This window comes from Salvia hispanica, chromosome 4 (genome assembly GCF_029641045.1).
Source record: "Salvia hispanica isolate PSC_SH4W2 chromosome 4, Shi_PSC_v1, whole genome shotgun sequence".
Taxonomy (NCBI): domain Eukaryota; kingdom Viridiplantae; phylum Streptophyta; class Magnoliopsida; order Lamiales; family Lamiaceae; genus Salvia; species Salvia hispanica.
In genome coordinates, this window is record NC_142695.1 from 48,070,257 (window position 1) to 48,091,441 (window position 21,185).

Genomic DNA, 21,185 nt, shown 5'->3' on the forward strand with positions numbered 1-21,185 from the left:
TTAATTTGAGTTTACTACTGGAATGAATGAGTCCTTTTATTGAATACTCGAGATTCTATATCCAAATGTTGGGTCCACTGCACTTTTTTCTCTCCTTTTTCATATTTCTCCCATTTGTAAATTGAATTTGATCCCCTGCTGTTTTTCTTCTTCTTGTTTTCTAATCATTTTACTAGGAAAAAAAAAGTCTGCCTATAATTTCTGGGTAGTGTCTAGAGTAGTGATTTTTCTGAGTGCACTTTTTTTGGGAAAGAGGGAAAAAAGGGAAGAATCCTTTTTTAGGTGAGTATGTTGCTTTTTGAGAAGTGGGTTTTATTTTGTTTGTGGGATCATGTGGCAACTTAGGAAGTGTGGCTAGGTTTTGAGATAGATAGATATTTATTTAGATAGTTTTGATCCTTTAACTGCAGTTTCTTCAAAATCAATTCATTTTATTGAACAAAAAAATTTGATCTTGGCATCTAGGAGATGAGAATTGAAGTGCTTTATGCTGTGTGTAGAATCTAGCCAGAGGAAGGGTATTTAGGTGAGGATGAAAAGAGGGAAAGATGAAGAGAAGATCATAGGGCCTATGTTTCCAAGGCTACATGTGAATGATACTGAGAAAGGAGGGCTAAGAGCTCCTCCTAGAAATAAGATGGCTCTTTATGAACAGCTCAGCATTCCTTCTCAAAGACTTCCTCTTCTTAGTTCGAATTCCGAGCTCGCATTGGAGCAGGTGAGTTTTGGGGGGATTTTAGCATTTGATATGGTTTATTTATGCTTATTGCACGTTTTTGGGATTCAATCGAGTGTGGAAAGAATGTATAAGTTCAATTAGTTAATGAATTTGATATGATTTGATGTGCAAGTTGTGATTTATGTGGAAAGAATGTAGATGTTGCTGGTTGCAGTTATGTGATCAGATTTATAGGTTGTGTATGTGGTTTGTTTCAATTCTATGGTGATGAGATGATCTTGAAATCGAGACTTGTATGAGAATTGGATGAAATCTTTTGATTATGTGTTAAGGAAGATGCAGTTATGTGATCAGATTAATTGGTTGCTTTTGTATGAGATTATTTTCAATGCTAGGGAGATGGGAGGATCTTGAAATTGAGACTTGAATGAGGAAACGCATGAAATGCTTCGACTATGTGTTAGGACAGTTGCAGCTAAGTGATCAGATTGTTTGGTTGATTGTGTATGTGATATATTTCAATTCTTGGTAGATGAAAGGATCTTGAATTCGAGACTCGTATCAGAAAACGCATAAAATATTTCAATTTTGTGTTAGGACAGTTGCAGTTATGTGACTAGAGGATCTTGAAATTGAGGCTTGTATGAGTGAGGAAACACATAAAATACTCCAATTATGTGTTAGGACAGATGCAGTTATGTGATCTATTTCAGTTCTAGAGCGATGTAGGATCTTGTAATCGACACTTGTATGAGGAAAAATATCAGCCCGATTTTTCAGTAAATTGCTTGTTGAGGCTGGAGCTCGCAGGTAGGCACAACTGTGCGGTTAATTGAACTGTGTCTCTGAGTTACATTGGCTTGTATGGAATGTTCAAGCTTCCATTTCCTGTTGGAAAAGCATTGCTCACTTTGTTGATTAGGCAATTTATTTTCTGAAGTCTCATATAATCTCGGATTTGCAGAGGGTTGCAAATGAAAGGAGTACGTTTTTCTCGTATCAGTTGCCTACCGGACATCCATCGGACAAGCTATACAGCCAATTTTCCGATTTCGTCGCTCCATCAAAGCAAGAGAGCCAGAAAAGGAAATTGGATGAAGAAGACTTCAGAGTTCCCATTCTCAACCACTATGTCCAAAGTCGAGAAAGTGGTAAGAATGGTTACGACACAGAGCATGAGAAGGTCCCTCTTTCCAAGGCTTCTGATGCTGAGCGCCTTTCGAAATTCCATAACTACAGAAAGCAAGTAGGTAAGAGCCAAACGGAATTGAACTCGAAAGAGACTCCCACTGATAGAGTATCAAATTCGTCTAGCATTGCAAAGGATAGAGGTCCGAAGATGACAACTGATTCCTATCTGAACCGTGAACCAAGAGATACTCATGCTAGTTCTAATATTGAGCCAGTGGTCAATGTTGATTTGGATCAGGCTCGTAATCATCACACTAGTGCGTTGGCGGAGAGTTCTGCAGCATTGGATGAAAGAGGTTCTGCAGGATCTTATCCTTCAAGAGATCATGGAAATTCTCGTGATATGGGAAACGAGGCAAGATCTCTAAAGAGATCGTTTAGATCAGTGCCGATGAAGAACTTGGAGAGGGACGACAATGTGTCTGAGATTTCTGTCATGGAGTCCGTCGTCACAGTGGATATGACACCTGATGATGTGGTCGGGGTGATAGGTCAGAAACATTTTTGGAAAGCCCGGAAAGCCATTCTTAAGTAAGTCTCCGTGCTCAACGTGTTCTATCATACATGTTCGGTTTATAATCACGTTTAAACATATATGAAATCGAGATTGGATGATTATATGAGAGTTATGAATTAGCAAGACTAAACAGGTTGTTTTAATTGTAATCATCTTATTTTATTATGTTGCTTTGCAGTCAACAAAGAGTTTTTGCTGTTCAAGTATTCGAGTTGCATCGACTCGTAAAGGTACAGTCGATTTTTGGCTTGGCGTTTTATGATCACGAACGCTTATTTGCTTCAGTTCTTGCATTTTTTTTTCGAACATCTGAGCATGGTCTCTCTATCAGGTCCAGAAATCCATTGCTGAATCGCCACAGCTTTTGGTCGATGACTCGGATTTAATCGACAAACCTACTATGAAGGTCTTGCCCGGGGCGAAAATCGCACTGCCTGCTCCTGTTAAGGCAATGCCAAATATTCCCAAGCAAATAAGTGAAACCGAGAAGCCGTGTGCAGACAAGGAAATCTCGGCAGAAAACACCACTGGAAAAGCCTCGTTTTCATCCATTCAGAACGATCTGCCCCTGCCGAGCAGCCAGCTGGTGACGGGCAACTCTCCGGCCCCGTCACTCACCAGCAATCCGAATGCGGCGCCATGGTGCTTCAATCAACCTCCAGGGCACCAGTGGCTGATCCCTGTGATGACTCCTTCGGAAGGATTAGTATACAAGCCCTATCCGGGGCCGAGTTTTGTTGGGCCGCCAGGACCAAACCCGACAATCGACACTCGACCGTATGGGATTGCAGGTCCACATCCGCATCCTCACTACCAGCCGCTGCCATTCCCTCCGTCCGGGCCGTCAGGCCCACATGGATACTTCCCAACATATGGCATGCTGCCGATCATGAACGCAGCCGCAATGTCAAATTCGTCCGTAGAGCAAATGAACCCTCGACCTATCCCGAGTCAAGCTTCGGCTGGCGAAGCCAGCATCTGCGTCCAGCGTCACAACGCGTCTTCGACACCGCTACGCCACCTGAAACGGGCTTTTAGAGACGGGGCGAGCATCTTGCATGTGCCTAGGGATTCTGACCATGTACGAGCTTTTACAGACGGTACGAGTAGCCCTGTCGAGAGATTGCAAGATAGTAGAGGAAGCAATGATGCGGAACGAACAAACGAGCTACTTTTCCCCACGGCTCCATCTTCCGACACTGGGAGATGCAGCCCGGCTCGGCCCAAGCCCGTTCGCGTGACACAGGTAATCAGGGTTGTGCCTCATAATGCAAGATCAGCGACTGAATCTGCTGCTAGGATTTTTCAATCCATACAGGAAGAAAGAAAACAGTATGATTTTTCGTAAGCCTTTCTTTGTTTTTGATTCCAAGCCCTTGTACATATTATGTAATTTCAGCATTTAATATAGTTTTCTTTTCGACTTAGTTAATGTTTAATCACTTATAGCCTTTTATTCATGAAATATTTCCTACCAACCTTGGTTGGCAGCAGGCCACCAGCAATCAACCATACACAAACAGAACAAAAAAACGTAAACAATCTTCTCTAGCATCCAAACCGATGCTGAAAATTTTACGAAATAAATACTAAACTCAAGTAGCAGAGTAACTCATTTTTGAAAGCTTGGGAATCTAGTGTTGCTGGCTGCTTAAACTGGAGAAGAAATCGTCGTCCAATGTTAGTGCAGATATTGGTTTTGATCGCTCAGGTGTAGTTCCTCCGGATGTGATGCTGGGTGTAGTTACTCCGGATGCGACGCCCATGGCTATTCCCATGTTGAACGAAGGCAGAGGTCCCTTGTCTTTCGACTCTGATCCATCTGTCAATCCACCAACTATGCCAATGTCTGTTAAGTTGACCTTCTTGGCTGTTAGGATAGGATATGAACAGTTACCATCAAAACAAATCAGAACAACTCCATAATCAAAATTTGAGTATGATGCCAATCATCTAAGCCGAGAGTTGATTATCATGGCTTTTTACAACTTTCAACGAGAGGAAGACAAGTTCATTTGCACTAGATCCTCTACAAGCAGAAACGTGACTGAAACTGATGGCTGATGAAATCTTAGTTTATATGATGATCACTAGAGCTCAAGCCTAGTGATCAAGCAATGTAACTGTATCCTTACACCGGGCCCTAGTTTCTCGGCTCATAATATGCAATATGGATGTTCACAAATATAACCAACAAATTATACACTCATCAAGAGAACATTGTCAAATTACATATTCTATGGATTAAGAGTAAGGGGAGCATACCACCAAATAAGCTGTCAAGTAAGAAATACTTACGTCCAGTTATGTTTAGATCAATCAACCCGCGATTCAAGGAATCTGACCATATTCCAGATTTTACTTGAAATGCGTCCTTCTTGGGTGCGGGGTTGGTGTCAACGGAAGTACAATTAGTTTTCGCATGAAAACCGTCATCAGGAAAGTGTTGACCAGAAGCTATTGGCAAAGTATCTGTGTCAAACTCGCTCAATGGAATGGCTGCAAACGGATCGAAGGTGCTACTAGCTGCATCAGGTTTAGAGGCTGGATCTGGATCAGCAAAAAGATCCATTGTTGTGGTGGAAGCAGCTGGAGCAGGCTGGGAAGCTAAAAAATCCATCGTTGTGGAAACAGCAGGAGCAGGCTGGGAAGCAAATAGATCATCAACATTGGTCTGCACAAAGGAATCATATTTGGTTAAAATGGAATCCTTAGATTTCCTGTGATCGAGATATAGGCACTGTAGACAGCAAATCTAGCTAATGCTGTTTAGGTTCGGATCAGTTACGGCTACTCCAACTAATAACATTGTTTGAGTTGTATATTGGTAGGAGTATAAATTTGGCAGGTAGGAACAGGCTGTAGCCTTACTTGAGATCCAGGAAATTTCCCTGAAACCGGTACAGGCTCTGCTGATACAAAATCAGCATCAGCAAATAGATCAACTTCTGATGAATTATTTACCAACGTGGTTGAATTATCTGTTGGAAGAGATACTGGTTCATCCGAAAAAGAAACAAAGTCTTGTGCAAAAAGATCCACTGGGCTACTTCCAGCTGAAGGTTCTGTTCAACACCAAAAAAATTAACCAGAGAACATCAGCATAGTTTACTCCAAATCCCGGAGTTTGTAGAGGTAAAAATATGGTGAAGCACAAGTCAGGCGACACGAGGCTATATCTTGTGCCCTCTTCCTATGAAACAGAAAGTTTGGACAGTGCAGCACGTTAATAAAAAAAAAGCTTTAAAAGTTAATGCTTACTAGCACTTGAAACTCCCCGTGGATCAAAATCATCAAACTCGTCATCATATTTGTTTGATGGGGTATTTTTTGAACTTGAAGTTTGTATGTTAGTCTTACTGGTTGTGGAAGATTTTTTTGATGCACCAGCGACAGGAGAACCTTGTTTCTTGCTGCAGATCATGCTCGTGGTTTAGAAGAGTGAAGTGAAAATATTATTAAGAATATGTCAGAGTTGAGCACAGGTAATCAAATCTTTAACATTTTACTTCAAGAGGGTAGAAAATACATATTTGATTTGTCGGTTACTGATGTATCAAGCCTGCCATTAGAGGCCAATAACCACAGGGGACATTGCTTTCTATATTCAAATTTTGCAGAAATACCAACTAAAGTTCATTTATAAAAGAATTGTAGTATCCTAAGAACAAAATGATATCCAGCACGCCAAGAATTGGGACATTGAGTGCGTAGCCATGCCTGAATCTTTTGTTGGCAATAAAACAGGAAAAAGAAAGAAATAAAGGAGAGAGAGAGAGAGAGAAGACAGACCTGCCAGAGCGAGAGGGCTCTCTCCTTGATTTGGTTGGTTTATAATATTTGTCTTCACTATCTTTAGATGCATAAACATCTCGTGCATTACTATAACCTCGATATGGATCGCTACTCCTATAGTTACTGTTACTGACTGAGGCTGCAGCTGACTTGCATGCAAGTCCAGATGATGAGAGTCCAATATACCTGGAAAGTAACTACAAATATCATAAACCTCCCCACCTTAATGAAACAGAAAAGGAGCAAATTAGAAGCAATGATAGTGGTCGATGTCTTCACACAGACTTACTTATCACGATTGACAGCCGCTTTATTCCTTGCTTCTTGTATTTTATCTTTGTCGTTTAGAAGAGCCGCTATGGTTTCAGATTTTTTTCTCACATTTATTCCGTTATCCTTTCCACTTGGGTCAACATACTCAAAACTTGACAGAGACTAGAGAATTCAGATGTTAGAGGAAGCAAGCAGAATAATAAAATAAAACAGTAGTGAGAAAAAAAGAGCCTAATACAATTGTCACACGATGGTCATTACTAAAGATCCATCAAATTCATCTAGAGATAACATAAAAGAGCTGACGTGAGTTGCAAATAAATGAAGATGCATACCGCTATCTGATAAGTATGCTCTACTATTTCATCGACAGCACGTTCAGATCCATGTGCCACAAGATACTCTATAACAGACAAAGACTGTGGCAAAACAACATTAGTTTTCTTGCCTAAAGTTTGAATAGGAAATAGGACTTAAAAAAGAAATAGAACGGATACCGAATATGAAAAAAAAATATAGATGCCATTTTTACTCATTAAAAAATGTAGTAGTATAAGATAAAAGATATGACCAGAATAAAATATTGAGCTGCAACCTTGTAGACAGCGCGCCAATTTTTGCCGGTCTCAGCCAGTCTAGTCCAAAGAACATTCATAATCATCTGGCACTCAGAGCTGCAAAATAGCTCAAAAGACAAGGCATATCAGGTCAATTTATAACCAGATTCATATCATATAAGAAGATAGTGAGCTCTGCAAAAATGTGAAAGTACTATTTCTTTGTGCCCTGAGCTATCTCTGCCAATATTGTGCCATGAGGACCCCAAGGTTCATCATCCGTTGCATCCAACACCTGACATAAACAGAGTGTCAAAATACAATCTGATAAACTCCAGCTCCAATATCTACATGTGCATCAATCTCCCAATTCAAAATAGAAGTTCTCAAGAAAAACTCCAGACCAAAATGGTAAAGCCCTATGCATGACCAAACAAAAGTTTATCACACTTGATCAAATTCAACAAATAGACAACAATAACACCATTATCTGGTGATCCAATCACAATCCTCTTTCACTGCAAAGGTTTAATGATAACAATAATCCTCACATTAGAAGATATTTATAGTATTTATGGATCAAAAATCACAGTACAAGTTATTCCCATATTATCACCTGTACCAGAACACTCCAGCTTCGAATATGGGAATATGAATATCAGGATAGCAAAAAAAAACATCTGATAAGGATAAGTTCAAATGCTGTTGAAACAGTGTAGGAGTACCTAAAATCATATGTAACTAAACTGCCTATGCTGATGTGCCATTTATCCTCATCTACTTCCAAATCAAACAATAAGGTACGTAAAATCCTAACAAATTGGCAACGGTAAAACTATCGATTCCAAAACTTAATTAATTCAATCTATAAACCAGCGCTAAACATAATTAAACCACGAAATTGAGGAGAAATAAATGCAAATAATTTTGCCATCACCTTCTGCTCGATCTCTGGAACCTTCAACACCTTCAAATTCACCTCCCTCTTTCTGCATTTACGTATATACAGATACAATCATGCATGTAAATACAAAATAAATGAGAACATAACAAAAATGTGCGAGGAGAAAATGGCAAAAACATAAACACACACGTACATCTCTTTAACTGTTTGATCGAAGACCTTCATAAAATCCATGGCTGCTCGGCGACGAAATGAGAATAGGAGATTGATCAAAAATCAATATCGTGAATGTGAATTAAATCGTTTTTATTCGTTAATAATGTGGAAACAGCAGAAAGCGCGATAAAAGGAAGAGTATGTGTATTTTCGGTTGTGGAGTGTAATTTATTTTAGGTAGAATAGATTTGTGCGGCAATCTTCTTAACTTTAAAATTAAAATAGTACTATTAATTTGGGTTTGATTAAAATTGAAGGAATTTCTCCTAATTTTTTAATTTAAATTTCATATAAAAAATGAATAATTGAAATTTCAAACATTCATATGTGAATTATAGATTTAAATGAAGCTAGCACACATAAAAATAAGCTCAATTCATTCCGAATTAAGCTCATTTCATCATCTCTAATTGTAATTGGTCTGTTGCGTGGCCCACGCTCACCGTGTCGACGCCAAATACTTCACCGCGTCAATGCCATATAAAATACCAAAACAATTAGTCTTTCAATCAACGACTTAGTACTTGCTCGTATAAATTCGAAGTTTGATCCAAATTTGCAGAGCCAAAAATTGAATCCATAACTATTTATCGGCGGTCGAAGCCTCATCAGGTTAGTAACATTAATTTGATTATTGTTACTTGATTATTAATGGATTTTGAGTAATTTGTTCGATTAAGTTTACTGGATTTAAGTGGCGTAATTTTTCAATTTTGATTTTTTTTCTTCAGGGTTTAAAGGCATAATTTTTGCTTTGTTGCGAGGAAATAGCACTAGTAGTTTTGGTCGCTAACGATGTTTACGCGGATTTTTGGAAAGCCTAAGCAAGAGACAAATGCTCTTGCAACACTAGATAAGTTGAACGAGGTATGATGTTTGATCTTGTGGTTTTTAGATTTTTTTTTTGTTCTTCGATGCTAAACTTTGGTGTTTATCTGGAAATAGTGGTACCACTCGCCGTGTATTGAGTTGATTTTGTGTGTGATCTCTTAAGTTTTGAATTCATGAATGATAGTAGCTGAATTTAAATTGTTTAATGGTCGAGTTCACAATCTTAAGTTTTTAGTACATTTGCATGCCTTGATCCCATATTTCGAAAGCTCAACGAATTTAATCTCAAATTATGAAAGGTCGACGAATATGATCCCTTTATTCTGAAATCTCTCGTTTTGTTGAATGTGAACAAATGTTGTTCTTCTGAGGATTTGAGGAATCACGAAAGTTGAATTTATAGGAAACAGCGTGAAAAGGGAAATGCCAACAAAATCGATGAAAAAACAAGTTTTTATAGTATGTAAACATTTCGCTGAACTTGTTTTTCACCCCTGATGGTTTTGTCCTGCCACAATGAGAGAAGTTCATTGGCAATTGTGCATCCTCAGGTTTTTTGCTCAGGCTGGAAAATTGGAAGTTTCTGTAAAATCAGTCTTAAAAAGATTTTGGACTCCTTCGTGTTGCAGCTTCATTGAAACATTGTTAGCCCTGGAGAAGAACAAGCTGGGCTGATTATCCATCGCCTTTTGACCATGTCCCCAAAAAGTTCCACTTCCTAACGATGTAAATGTTTTGAAAGCATATCATTGTAACCACTTCTTATAACTCAAGAACACGTGCTGGATCACTTTGTGCTTCTGTGGAGAGAATCAACATGTTTTCTTGGCATCCCACATAATATACGAATCATAACTTGCTCTCTGCTGATGTGCTTATGTACTACTTACAGTTACCTTCATATAAAAATGATAACGATATGTTTTATTATTGATGTTGGTATTGTGAATTCATGATGCATCAATATTTTTCGTGTTTTAATTGTACAAGTGATTAGCAGTTGATCCCACTAGGTGACCATAGGTCCTGGCATTCTAGTGTTTATTGTTCAAATGTTGAGCAGCTATTGTCATACTCATTCAAGATGTCCGCATTTCCTTTCTAATTTGTTCCATTCAAGATGTCCTCCTTTAATATTTAGAATACAGTTTGTCTTTTCTCTCTTTAAATTTGATACACTCACAATTCCACCTAAAGTCCCATGTCATTCAAGAAAGTGGTTATCTTGAATGTGACGGATGTTTGTACTGTTATTTTCCTATTTTTTTGAATTTATATTTTAATATAGTGCTTTCTATTGTTTAAAATACGTAATGCCTATGCAGACTCTTGAGATGCTTGAGAAAAAAGAGAATGTTCTCTTGAAAAAGGCCGCTGGAGAAGTTGAAAAAGCCAAAGAATTCACTAAAGCTAAAAATAAGAGGGGTATGATATGTTCATCTTATGTTTTAACCCAGTGTTTCAGCTTCCTTGAATCTTTGGAATTTAAGAATGTTATCTTTGTGTCTTAGCCATGGTTCTGGAATGACGATCCCCCGGTTTGGCACATTCCTAGAATAAGCTTTTAGGGTCATAATCCACTGAAATTTTACTTATGGTTTTGGCAAAAGGTTGAGCCCCCCTCTTTGTTGATTATACATGTAAAGAAACCGCCAACTTTAAATAGTTAACTAACGTTTGAGATAAATAATTGAAAGTTTGATTTTTCCTGTAATTCGCTATAAAACCCAAGTATATATGTATTTGCTTTCAAATACTCCTAATCTGACCTTATTTTGATACCTATACTTTCATCAGCAATCCCTTGTCGTTTAAGTGGCGGTATATAATTTAGTCTTTCAGGACGTAAATATTGATTATGGTCATGGAGGTTGTTTATTTGCCATATACTGGAAGTTGTTCTTAAATTAGGACTTATGCTTATATTATTATTCTTTTGTAATTTTGTCTATAGCTGCTATACAATGTTTGAAAAGGAAAAGGCTTTACGAGCAACAAATAGAGCAGCTGGGGAATTTTCAGTTACGCATTCATGATCAGGTGCTCTTAATATGATTTCATGTATTCCATTTGCCTGCAGCTATGGTGCTTTTTCTAGTCGATTTAAAACAGTAATTCACCTTTGTTGCAGATGATAATGCTAGAGGGTGCAAAAGCTACAACAGAAACTGTCGATGCTCTGAGAACTGGAGCTGCTGCGATGAAAGCCATGCAGAAGGCCACGTAAGTGTACTGATTGCAAATTCGGCTCAGAATATTTAGAATAAGGGGGGAGAGAGAAAATCTGGAAAATAAATATTAGGAGTATTTGATTACTACTATTTTGTTCAAATAATCTGCTAGGACAGACCTTGAACATCTTGGCCTCAAGCATGTAGAGTTATCATTTCCACTTAACTTCTGTATTTGGTCTGTCTAGGAATATTGATGATGTTGACAAAACAATGGATGAGATCAACGAGCAGACTGAAAATATGAAACAAATTCAAGAAGCATTGTCGGCACCACTTGGTGCATCAGCTGATTTTGATGAGGTATTTCCTTAGTTACCCTCTTTTTGTAGTTTCGAAGATCTTATTTTCATTAATATATTCTGCAGGATGAATTGGAGGCTGAGCTTGAAGAGCTAGAAGGAGCTGAGCTGGAGGAACAGCTTCTGCAACCTGCAACGACAGCCCCTGCTGCCCCCATTCGAGTGCCTGCCGGAAGGAAACCAGCAAACAAAGTTGAAGATGAAGACGACGAACTTGCTGAATTACAGAGGGAAATGGCCCTTTAATGAGGTCTCTTATCTCACCTGTGTCTTAACATATTTGTTTTTTTTGGCTACCTCACACCTCACTTAAGAAAACGATTTCAGTATGTGTGTGTGTGACTGTGTGTGCTTAAAGATGCTAAATAAGGAAGATTAAGGCATTCAGAAGGCTAGTTCGACATCAGAAAAAGGATGCTCTGAAATCAATTTAATAAAGAATCAACTCACATTAGTTTTGAAACAAATGCTAAAGAATGGATTGGCTGTCGTTTATGCAATTTTTTTCACGTGTCCGTTGAAAAAATGGCTTCTGGTTTTCCTTATGCAGGCGGGAAGAAATCATGGCACGACGTCATATAAAGGTTATCATAGTTTCAGCTGCTATTCATGTGTGCATTATATATCTGAACAAAGGAAGGCCTAACGGTGCAATTGAGACAATCCATGTTTAAAAAAATAATATAATCTCTCATCTCATTTCATCCCTCGATAATTCCTGTTGGTAATTCTTGTCTTCCTTTTTTTTAATGTCACATAAGCTAAAACCCTCACGCGGCCAAAATGTAAGAGATTCTGGTTGTTAAGGGATCCAAGAAATCCAACATAAGTGCATAACTGCCTATGCAAATGATAGGAATCATAACTAAGATTTACTGTACTGTGTACATAATAAAATGAAAAATCCCGTTTTTCATCAAGTTACTTAAGTTGGACTAAGTTCTAGTAAAAATATAAGTATTGTGTAATCATAATAGATTTGTGATGTGGACCTATAATCACATCATCACTTTCATAATTTCATTATACCGTTTTTATATAGAACACAATATCCCCTCCCATAAAACACCACAACCAATTATTATATACAGTAACTTTTATTAGACCGATTATAAATTGGCCGAATTTGACATAAAAAGGTAGTAATGTATTATTTTCAAGAGCTAATATTGTTACGACTCTTATTAATATTAGCTTAGAGCATCCACTATAGTTAAGCCCGTGGCCCTGGGCCAAGCCACAAAACTCGGCCTAGGCCACAAAATTTGGCCGGGCCATCAAAAAACTTGTTCACACTATAGTGAACAAGCCCAAGCCACCAAATTTTTTTTTTTCATTTTTTGAGGTATTTTAATTTAACTACAATAAAAATTATTGGACTATAATAATTATAAAAAATGCATAATTTAATGCAAAAAAATTTATAAACAATTTTCAAAAATATTAAAAATGTGTGTGAGGTGAAAATGTGTGGAATGAGGTATTTACAAATAATTTTTGAAATTATTAAAAAAATAAAAATAAAAATAAAAATAAAAAAATTCAAAATTGGCTTGGGCCACGGCTCTCGCCGCCGAGCCGCCATCGTGGCTCTCCCATGGGCGCGCCCACCCGCCGCGGCGTTCCATTGCTCCCACTATAAGGAGCCGCGGCTGCTCCCCTATAGTGGATGCTCTTATAGTACTACTCAATTTCATTCCGACGGCATTTTGGTTTCAAAGCTATATTTGCTCTTAGTAAAATACACTTGCCGCACCCGCAAACATAAACTACTAGTAGTACTAGTAGTGTAGTACTACTGTATTTTGTAATATGAAAGACGCAATGAACGAGGTCATATTTAAATATTTAAATATTTTACACTACTAGTAGTAGTGTACTACTGTATTTTGTAATACTAGTATTATCACCCGTGCTATGCACGGGATATAAGATTTTCAAATAATGAAAATAAGGTCTAAGATAAGTAGATTAAAAAAAAGATTAAAAAAAAGAATAAAGAAAATATAATACTCCATCCATCCCACAAGAATATGTTTTTTCTAATTTTGAAAAGTCTTTTCTCTCTAATGAGGCAAGACTCATTCCTTATTAACAATACTTTCTTTCTACTTCTCTCTTACATTAAAACCTATGTCGGCCCCAAAGTGCATAGTCTTTGGAGACGGAGGGAGTAATATTTATAGTTAAGTATCTGTGTTAATTAAAATAAGTATTCATATCATTATATACAATTAAAAACACAATAAACAATAACAAAAAGAAAAATGTGTTTCTCTCAATCCACTCTGAATGAAAATTTTTATATTCGATAAACGATTTTATACAATTTTAATTTATGATATGAATGGCGTAAAATAAAATAATAAAATGACAAAGAATAAATGTGTAACTAAGGAGTAAAGAGTAGTATGAGTTCATTAGAATAAGATATAAATAAAAAATGCGACTAAGGATCAAAGAGAAAAAAACATATAATTTGAATAAATAAATAGTTCAATAGTTTTGATCGACATAATGATAACATAAGTATTTATAAATAAAAATAAGAAATTTAAAAAATAACAACAAACCATTATAAATTAAACAAAGGTTTTATTATAAATTATATATTTTGAATATTAAATATAAGTAAAAAAATTATATAAAATAATAAACTTTAAATAATATTAATATAATACTAAATGGAGTAATAAAAAATACTCCCTCCGTCCCATAAGTATATGCACTCTTTCCTTTTAGTCCGTCCCACAAGAATATACACTTTCTATTTTTGGAAACTATTTTTTCTCTAATTAGATGAGACTCATTCTCCACTAATAATACTTCATTTACTTTTTCTCTCTATATTTCTTTAGACTTCACCAATTTTGTGTTAAAATACGTGTCGAACCCAAAGTACATATTCTTTTGGGACTGATGAAGTATAATTTATACATATAAATTTAAATACTTAATTAAAAGAAATTTAATTTAAAAAATAACTCTCACACAAAGTCCAAAGCTATACATTTTCAATAACAAAGTATATGCCATAATTGATACCCCTTCGTCCCACCGAAGATGTCTCACTTTTCTTTTTGATTTGTCTCAACCAAGATGGCCCACTACTAAAAATAGAAACACATTTATCTCTATTACATTTTATTTTATTTCTATCACTTTATTCTCTCCACTTGATACATTTATCTCTATTAAAGTACTCCCTCCGTCCCAAAATGTTAGATCTCTATTCCATTTTGGGGTGACCCAATACACTTGAACCATTTCTATTTATGGTAAAAATTTACTCTACTATCAACTCCACTTACACCACTAAACAACTATCTCCTAAATTCTTGTGCCCAAAAGAAAGGGGTCTAATATCTTGGGACGGAGGGAGTAGTATATAGTACTCCCTTCGTCCCTGAAATTTTCACATTTTTCCATTTTTGTCCGTCCCACAAAATTTGTCACATTTCACTTTTTACCTTTTTTGGTAATGGACTCTTCATTCCACTAACTTATTCTTATGAACTTATTCTCACTCACATTCTTTAAAAGTATGACTCACATCCTACCAACTTTTTCAACTCACTTTCCATTACATTTATTAAAACTCGTGTCCAGTCAAGCTGTGACAATATTTGAGAGACGGAGAGAGTAGTATTTATTTAATTAGAGACCAATTAAAATAATAGTATACATTAAATTGGAGACTAACCAAATACTCTCTCTGTTCCTTTATAGTTGAGTCATTTTTTCGTTTCGGGATGTTCCCTTATAATTGAGTCATTTCCATATATAGTAACCTTTTTTCTCTCTATTTTATTCACTCTTTACTTTATACTCTTTATTTTTTTTCTTCTTTTACTTTTATTTATCTATTTATTTAACATACTCAACATCTCTTTCTTAAACTCCGTACCGAAAAGTTTTGCCTCAACTATGAAGGAACGGAGTATATAGAAGACTAATTAAAATGTATTTTAAATATTTTAGCTTATGAAAATTGAAAAAAAAAATTATTTGCGTTGTCATTTAGTTTATGAATTAATTTTTTTTAAAAATTTTGCAATAATGCATAAAAACTTCAATTTTGACCCAAGTAGAAGGCAAATTAGACTCTTTAGTTTAGCTCAATTCCAATTTTGACTCAAATTAAAGATTTGAAAACAGTATATAAATTTAATGACTAGGAAGAGTTTAAATTAAAAATGTTTATACAAAATCCAACAAATTAATAGTCGAAAATAAAACCTAATTTTTAAAAACATAAATATAAATTATAATGATATAGCCATAAAATTTTGAACTCTGTATTCTAAATTTTCCAAATCATAAAATTCAACACATACACAACCCAAATAATATACTCCATAAATTAAAATTTTAATACAAATAAACCCAAATAATTATACTCCATAAATGTAAATAAACTACATGAAAAAGCGGTGTCTCACTCTCTCTCCCAAATCGGCGCCTGCACTCTCCCTCTCCCTCTTTCTCTCTCAATCGGCAGAGCTGAGCCGTGCATCGCCAAGTCCACCAGCCTGCATTGCCTCCACGCCTTCCGCTCTGCCTCGCCGCTCCTCCATCGCCCTTCCTCTGCCAGTCTCCTTGTCCGTGCTCAGGCACAAGATGATGTCTGGCGATGAGGGAATGGAGGGATCTTTGCTTCAGGGTGTAGATTGTACAACTGCAGCAGATTCTCCTGAGTCGCATTGTCTCCACATTCTCCAGAAAGGAAGTAAAGAAATTGTCGTCCGAATTCTTAAAATAAATTGTAATCTGATGATAAAATCTTGGAAATACTATCATCCTTTTCATATCCGTTGTCGCTTTCATATGCTTTGTTTTTGTGGCATAATCTGTCAATTTTTTTGTGTAGCAAAATACTTTTTTGTCTTACCATTTTGTTTATACGCTTTAATATGTTGAATAAATTCCATCTTTCATCTGGATTCTTCAGAAAGAGGCATGTAGATTCCTCAAGTAAAGAAATAGATTCATCTTCCCATCCGCCAACAGAGTGGCTATCAGTATTCAGATTTAATGTAACAGATGGTAACAAAACTAAAAAAAGATAAACAAATTGGAGAAAGATAACAAACTGTAGAAAAATGAATTAACATAACTAAGAAAGAAAGCATGAAAGAAAAGATCAAGAGAAAGAAAGCATGAAATGAATACATACAAAACAGATTATAATTCGAACTTGCTTCGATTTTTGGCTCTAAGTTTTGATTTTTGAAAGGTGAATTTAAATTGGACCAGTTCATCAACTTTTTTTTTCATGATTGATTCAAAATATAATTCTCAGGTATAAAGAATAAATGCATCATGACACAGTAGATAAAAAATAATTTTTTTTTACATTATTATACACCAATTTATTGAACTATTCAATGGTTTTGGAGATATCTCAACAATGCACAATAATTTAGGAGCAGACAAATGTGACAATTGCCTAAAAAACCGAAAAAAAAAGTTTGTAATCTCTATTACCCAAATGTTTATTTAAGTTTATTGTCAGCCTTTATTTTCATTGTCATTTAGGATTTTATTGGGTTGTTATGCAATGTGTATTTGTGTTAAGAAATTTACCTTTTCTTGCAATGCATCCGCAGCAAGAAATTTGTTTAGACATTCTCCAGAAACAATCAAATGGAGTATTGTACTATTTCCTGAGTGTCTCCGGCGGCGCCCCTCCCACTCGCCCTTCCCACAATTAAATTAATTCACAATTAAAATTCACGGAATTAAAATTCGACACAAATACGAACGGAAAATACGAATATTTCAATAAAAAAAAAACATACATCATTCGAAAAAAAAAATTACATAGTAGATAGAAAAAAAACAACCACATCAGTGTCCACCCCTCCGCGTCCAAACCTATTCGATGATATCCTCCTGAAGTCGAATATGGGCATTTTTTTGCCGCATGTCGGCAAATGCGCGCAACCGCTCAACCTCTCCATGAGGTACCCCCATGTTCACATTCGCGGTGGCCACGCCGTGGCTTGGACCGGCACCCGTGTCATCTTCGCTGGTCCACTGAGTCAGTTCGTCTCCTTCACTCTCGACAATCATGTTGTGCAAAATGATACACGCGTACATGATGTCGCCGATGTTGGGAATATACCACTGCCGTGCCGGACCCCTCACCATCGCCCATCGACTCTGGAGCGCACCAAATGCGCGCTCAACATCCTTGCGCGCTGCCTCCTGCCGGGTCGCAAAGTAGGACTTCTTCGGCCCGACCGCATGCTTGATCGTCTTCACAAAGACGGGCCAGTTTGGGTATATCCCATCCGCCAAATAGTACCCCATGTTGTGCTGGTTGCCGTTGGCGACGAAACTGATGGCGGGACCAACGCCATTGCACTGATCGTTGAACAGGGGCGACGACTGGAGGACGTTGATGTCGTTGTTCGACCCGGCCACTCCAAAATAAGCATGCCATATCCATAGCCGGTAGTCAGCTACAGCTTCAAGGATCAACGTGGGATGCTTGGCTTTGAAGCCGGAAGTGTGTATCCCCTTCCAAGCGGCGGGGCAGTTCCTCCACTCCCAATGCATACAATCGATGCTGCCCAACATCCCAGGGAACCCGTGCACCGACCCGTGCATATTAATCAGCCGCTGGCAGTCTTCGGGGCTCGGACGCCGAAGATACTGATCCCCGAATATCGCTCTAACGCCCGCGCAAAACTCCAACAGACACTGGACGACTGAAGACTCCCCAATGTGGAGGTACTCGTCGAACATGTCGGCCGGGCCTCCGTACGCCAGTTGCCTAATTGCGACCGTACACTTCTGTATTGGTGTGTGTCCGGGTTTGCCAGCCGCATCCTCCCTGATTCTGAAAAACTCATACCTTATCTCTAACGCACCAACGATATGCATAAACAGAGGACGGTGCATCCTAAAACGCCGACGGAATAAGGCATCCCCAAAACGCGGCTCTGGAGCAAAGTAGTCCTCATACAACCGTTGATGTGCAGCAATGTGGTCCCGGGGTACATGCCGTCGGCGATGGATTGGCCGAGGCACGGCCGCTGCCGCCGCTGCTGCCTCTGCCGGATCCGTCGATCAATCGCCGCTTGCACAGCGAGATCCAATTCATCATCGCTAAAGCCATCACTATCACTAGCGCCTCCGCCACTACCACCCGCACGACTACTCGCAATTACAGATAATTGAAAAAAGAGGTTAGAGAGAGAAACTTGTCAACACAAGTGGTGTGAATGAAATGACGTTGGAGGAGCCCTATTTATAGAGTTTAAAAAAAAAAAAAAAATTAAAATGTCGGACGTCCGAGTGGGACGGGCGACCTTCGCCACAGTGGCGCCCGTCGCACTCGCCCGTCGATGGGAGGGGCGAGGCCTTCGCAGGGGCACTCGGGACGGGTGTGGGCGCCCTTCCCGCCCACTATGGCGCCCGTCAGATTGCCCGTCCCCGACGGGCGAATGGGAAGGGCGCCGTAGGAGACACCCTTATTATCTATAAATAGTTAAATATATACTCCCAAGTAATGGAAATATTAAATCATGCAAAGCTCATAGAATGTTAGACTTTGAGGGTGTCTCCGGCGGCGCCCCTCCCACTCGCCCTTCCCATGCCACGTCAGCACTAGCCCCTCCCATTCCACTGCCACATCACTAGCCCTTCCCACTGCACTAGCCCTCCCCACTCGCCCCTCCCACTAGTCCTTCCCACAATTAAATTAAAATTCACGGAATTAAAATTCGACACAAATACGAATGGGAAATATGAATATTTCAATAAAATAAAAAAAACATACATCATTCGAAAAAAAAATTACATAGTAGATAGAAAAAAAAACAACCACATCAGTGTCCACCCCTCCGCGTCCAAACCTCTTCGATGATATCCTCCTGAAGTCGAATATGGCATTTTTTTTATAGTAGATAGAAAAAATGACGTTGGAGGAGCCCTATTTATAGAGTTTAAAAATTAAAAAAAAAAAAAAATTAAAATGTCGGACGTCCGAGTGGGACGGGCGACCTTCGCCACAGTGGCGCCCGTCCCACTCGCCCGTCGACGGGAGGGGCGAGGCCATCGCAGGGGCACTCGGGACGGGCGTGGGCGTCCTTCCCGCCCACTATGGCGCCCGTCAGGTCGCCCGTCCCCGACGGGCGAACGGGAAGGGCGCCGTTGGAGACACCCTGAGATCCAATCGGTATTTGGGCCCACATTCCTTATGAAGCCCTACTTTAAGAGAGAGAAGCTATAGTCTATAAGGAAAAGAAGAAGGAGAAAGAATCGGTGAAGAGAGAGTTGGACGAAGGCGAACGCTGTTGAGCGTCTTCGTCGAGGAAGGTGTAGAGTTCCCACATAGAGTCACCGACGGCGTGCTAGAACGTAGCGCGGCCATCGACCTCCTTTCCGCCTCTCCTATTTTCGCTTCGCCAGTCTCGGTTATCCGACGCCGCTGTTCTTGTCCAAACCATTTTGTGCACAATTACAAATATACACGCATACAAATAGACAAAAGAGAGAAATAGCAAAATGTAATCGGCGCGCGGATTGCCACTCTCCTTTTCCACAGCCACGCTCTCTTCTCCTCCATTAGAGTGAAGCTTGAAAGCTTGAATTTTCTTTTTAACTCCAAGTCGATTCCTGCAAAAATTAGTGTAAGAAACTAAAAACTTTTTAGACCATAGCTGTAGAGACCTACTAATTTACACTCTGCTCAAGATGTTAACTCTGAATAATCTGCAAAAGCAATATAAAAATGTTGGTGTTGATCGGTGTTGCAGCGGATTCGAATTGAGAAACAAGAACTTGATTGAGAGAAATTTGGGGAAATTTCGTGTATTGCGTTTGAGAGAGAAATTGGGGAAAAATACAATGCTAACTCACGGAGTTAATATCGACCTAACTAACATCTCTTTTATCTAACAGAAAACTAAAAGACTTAAATCCTATGGCTAGGATTTAATCTCCCACAATCTCTGAGATGGACGGCTGCTTAAGCTTCCAACCCAAAACAGCTGAACACATCAACGATCCTTCCTTCTCTCTCATTCCTTGTGCCTTAGCCATTGCAACTAAGCAATTAACTCTCACAAATCTCCACCTTCATTGCTTAGATGAAATCACTCGGTATTCCTGCCTTTCATACCAACCATCTTTAGACAAAGCTCAAACTTCTCCTTTGGCAGTGGTTTGGTTAGCATGTCGGCCGGGTTATCTGCCGTGTGAACTTTGAACAGCTTTACCGTTCCTTTCTCCACCTCTTCCCTCACAAAATGTAGCCGCACGTCGATGTGCTTACTGCGCTCATGGAAGACTTGGTGCTTTGCCAAACTCAAAGCCCCATTGTTGTCACAGCCAATAGCTACAGCCTGCTGCTCCACCCCAAAATCAGCAGCTATTCCCTTGAGCCAAAAGCTCTCTTTCACAGCCGAAGTTAGGCTATGTACTCAGCCTCTGTGGTGGACAAAGCCACCACCTTTTGCAGGCTTGATCTCCAACTAACAGCCGCTCCATACATAGTGAAAATGTATCCAGTTTGAGATTTTCTGGTATCTATACTCCCTGCAAAATCACTATCACAGAAACCTACCAGAGCATCTTCCCCATTGTATGAGCTGCTACTAAACAATATTCCCAGATCCCCTGCTCCCTTCAGATACCTAAGAATCCACCTTAAGGCCAACCAATGATCTTTACCATAG

The 21,185-nt window shown here is 38.6% G+C and overlaps 3 protein-coding genes across 5 annotated transcripts; 2 read left to right on the forward strand and 1 right to left on the reverse strand.

Moving 5' to 3' along the window:
- Positions 1–23: 23 nt before the first annotated feature.
- Positions 24–3,814, forward strand: LOC125195659 (protein EARLY FLOWERING 3-like). Its single transcript, XM_048093803.2, has 4 exons — positions 24–718; positions 1,644–2,401; positions 2,566–2,617; positions 2,719–3,814. Exons 1-4 carry the CDS (start codon positions 533–535, stop codon positions 3,733–3,735), a joined length of 2,013 nt encoding a protein of 670 aa, XP_047949760.1. The 5' UTR covers positions 24–532; the 3' UTR covers positions 3,736–3,814.
- A 1-nt stretch (position 3,815) lies between these two features.
- LOC125195664 (clathrin interactor EPSIN 1-like) lies at positions 3,816–8,150 on the reverse strand. Its single transcript, XM_048093808.2, has 11 exons — positions 8,110–8,150; positions 7,950–8,001; positions 7,228–7,307; positions 7,051–7,129; positions 6,791–6,874; positions 6,472–6,617; positions 6,180–6,368; positions 5,649–5,800; positions 5,259–5,452; positions 4,686–5,061; positions 3,816–4,257 (listed from the first exon to the last, which is right to left on the reverse strand). Exons 1-11 carry the CDS (start codon positions 8,148–8,150, stop codon positions 4,022–4,024), a joined length of 1,629 nt encoding a protein of 542 aa, XP_047949765.2. The 3' UTR covers positions 3,816–4,021.
- A 394-nt stretch (positions 8,151–8,544) lies between these two features.
- On the forward strand, positions 8,545–12,211 carry LOC125195675 (vacuolar protein sorting-associated protein 32 homolog 1-like). Of its 3 annotated transcripts, none has more exons than XM_048093821.2 (8): positions 8,547–8,744; positions 8,864–8,999; positions 10,289–10,388; positions 10,918–11,003; positions 11,095–11,186; positions 11,383–11,497; positions 11,563–11,746; positions 12,047–12,211. In XM_048093821.2, the coding sequence occupies exons 2-7, from the start codon at positions 8,928–8,930 to the stop codon at positions 11,740–11,742; spliced, it is 645 nt and encodes a 214-aa protein (XP_047949778.2). In that variant the 5' UTR covers positions 8,547–8,744; positions 8,864–8,927; the 3' UTR covers positions 11,743–11,746; positions 12,047–12,211. The 3 variants fall into 3 exon arrangements, with proteins under 3 accessions (XP_088926025.1, XP_047949778.2, XP_088926026.1); XM_089069900.1 differs by lacking the exon at positions 8,547–8,744 and adding an exon at positions 9,515–9,689 and having other exon boundaries at positions 8,867–8,999; XM_089069899.1 differs by lacking the exon at positions 12,047–12,211 and having other exon boundaries at positions 8,545–8,744; positions 11,563–11,891.
- Positions 12,212–21,185: the final 8,974 nt, after the last annotated feature.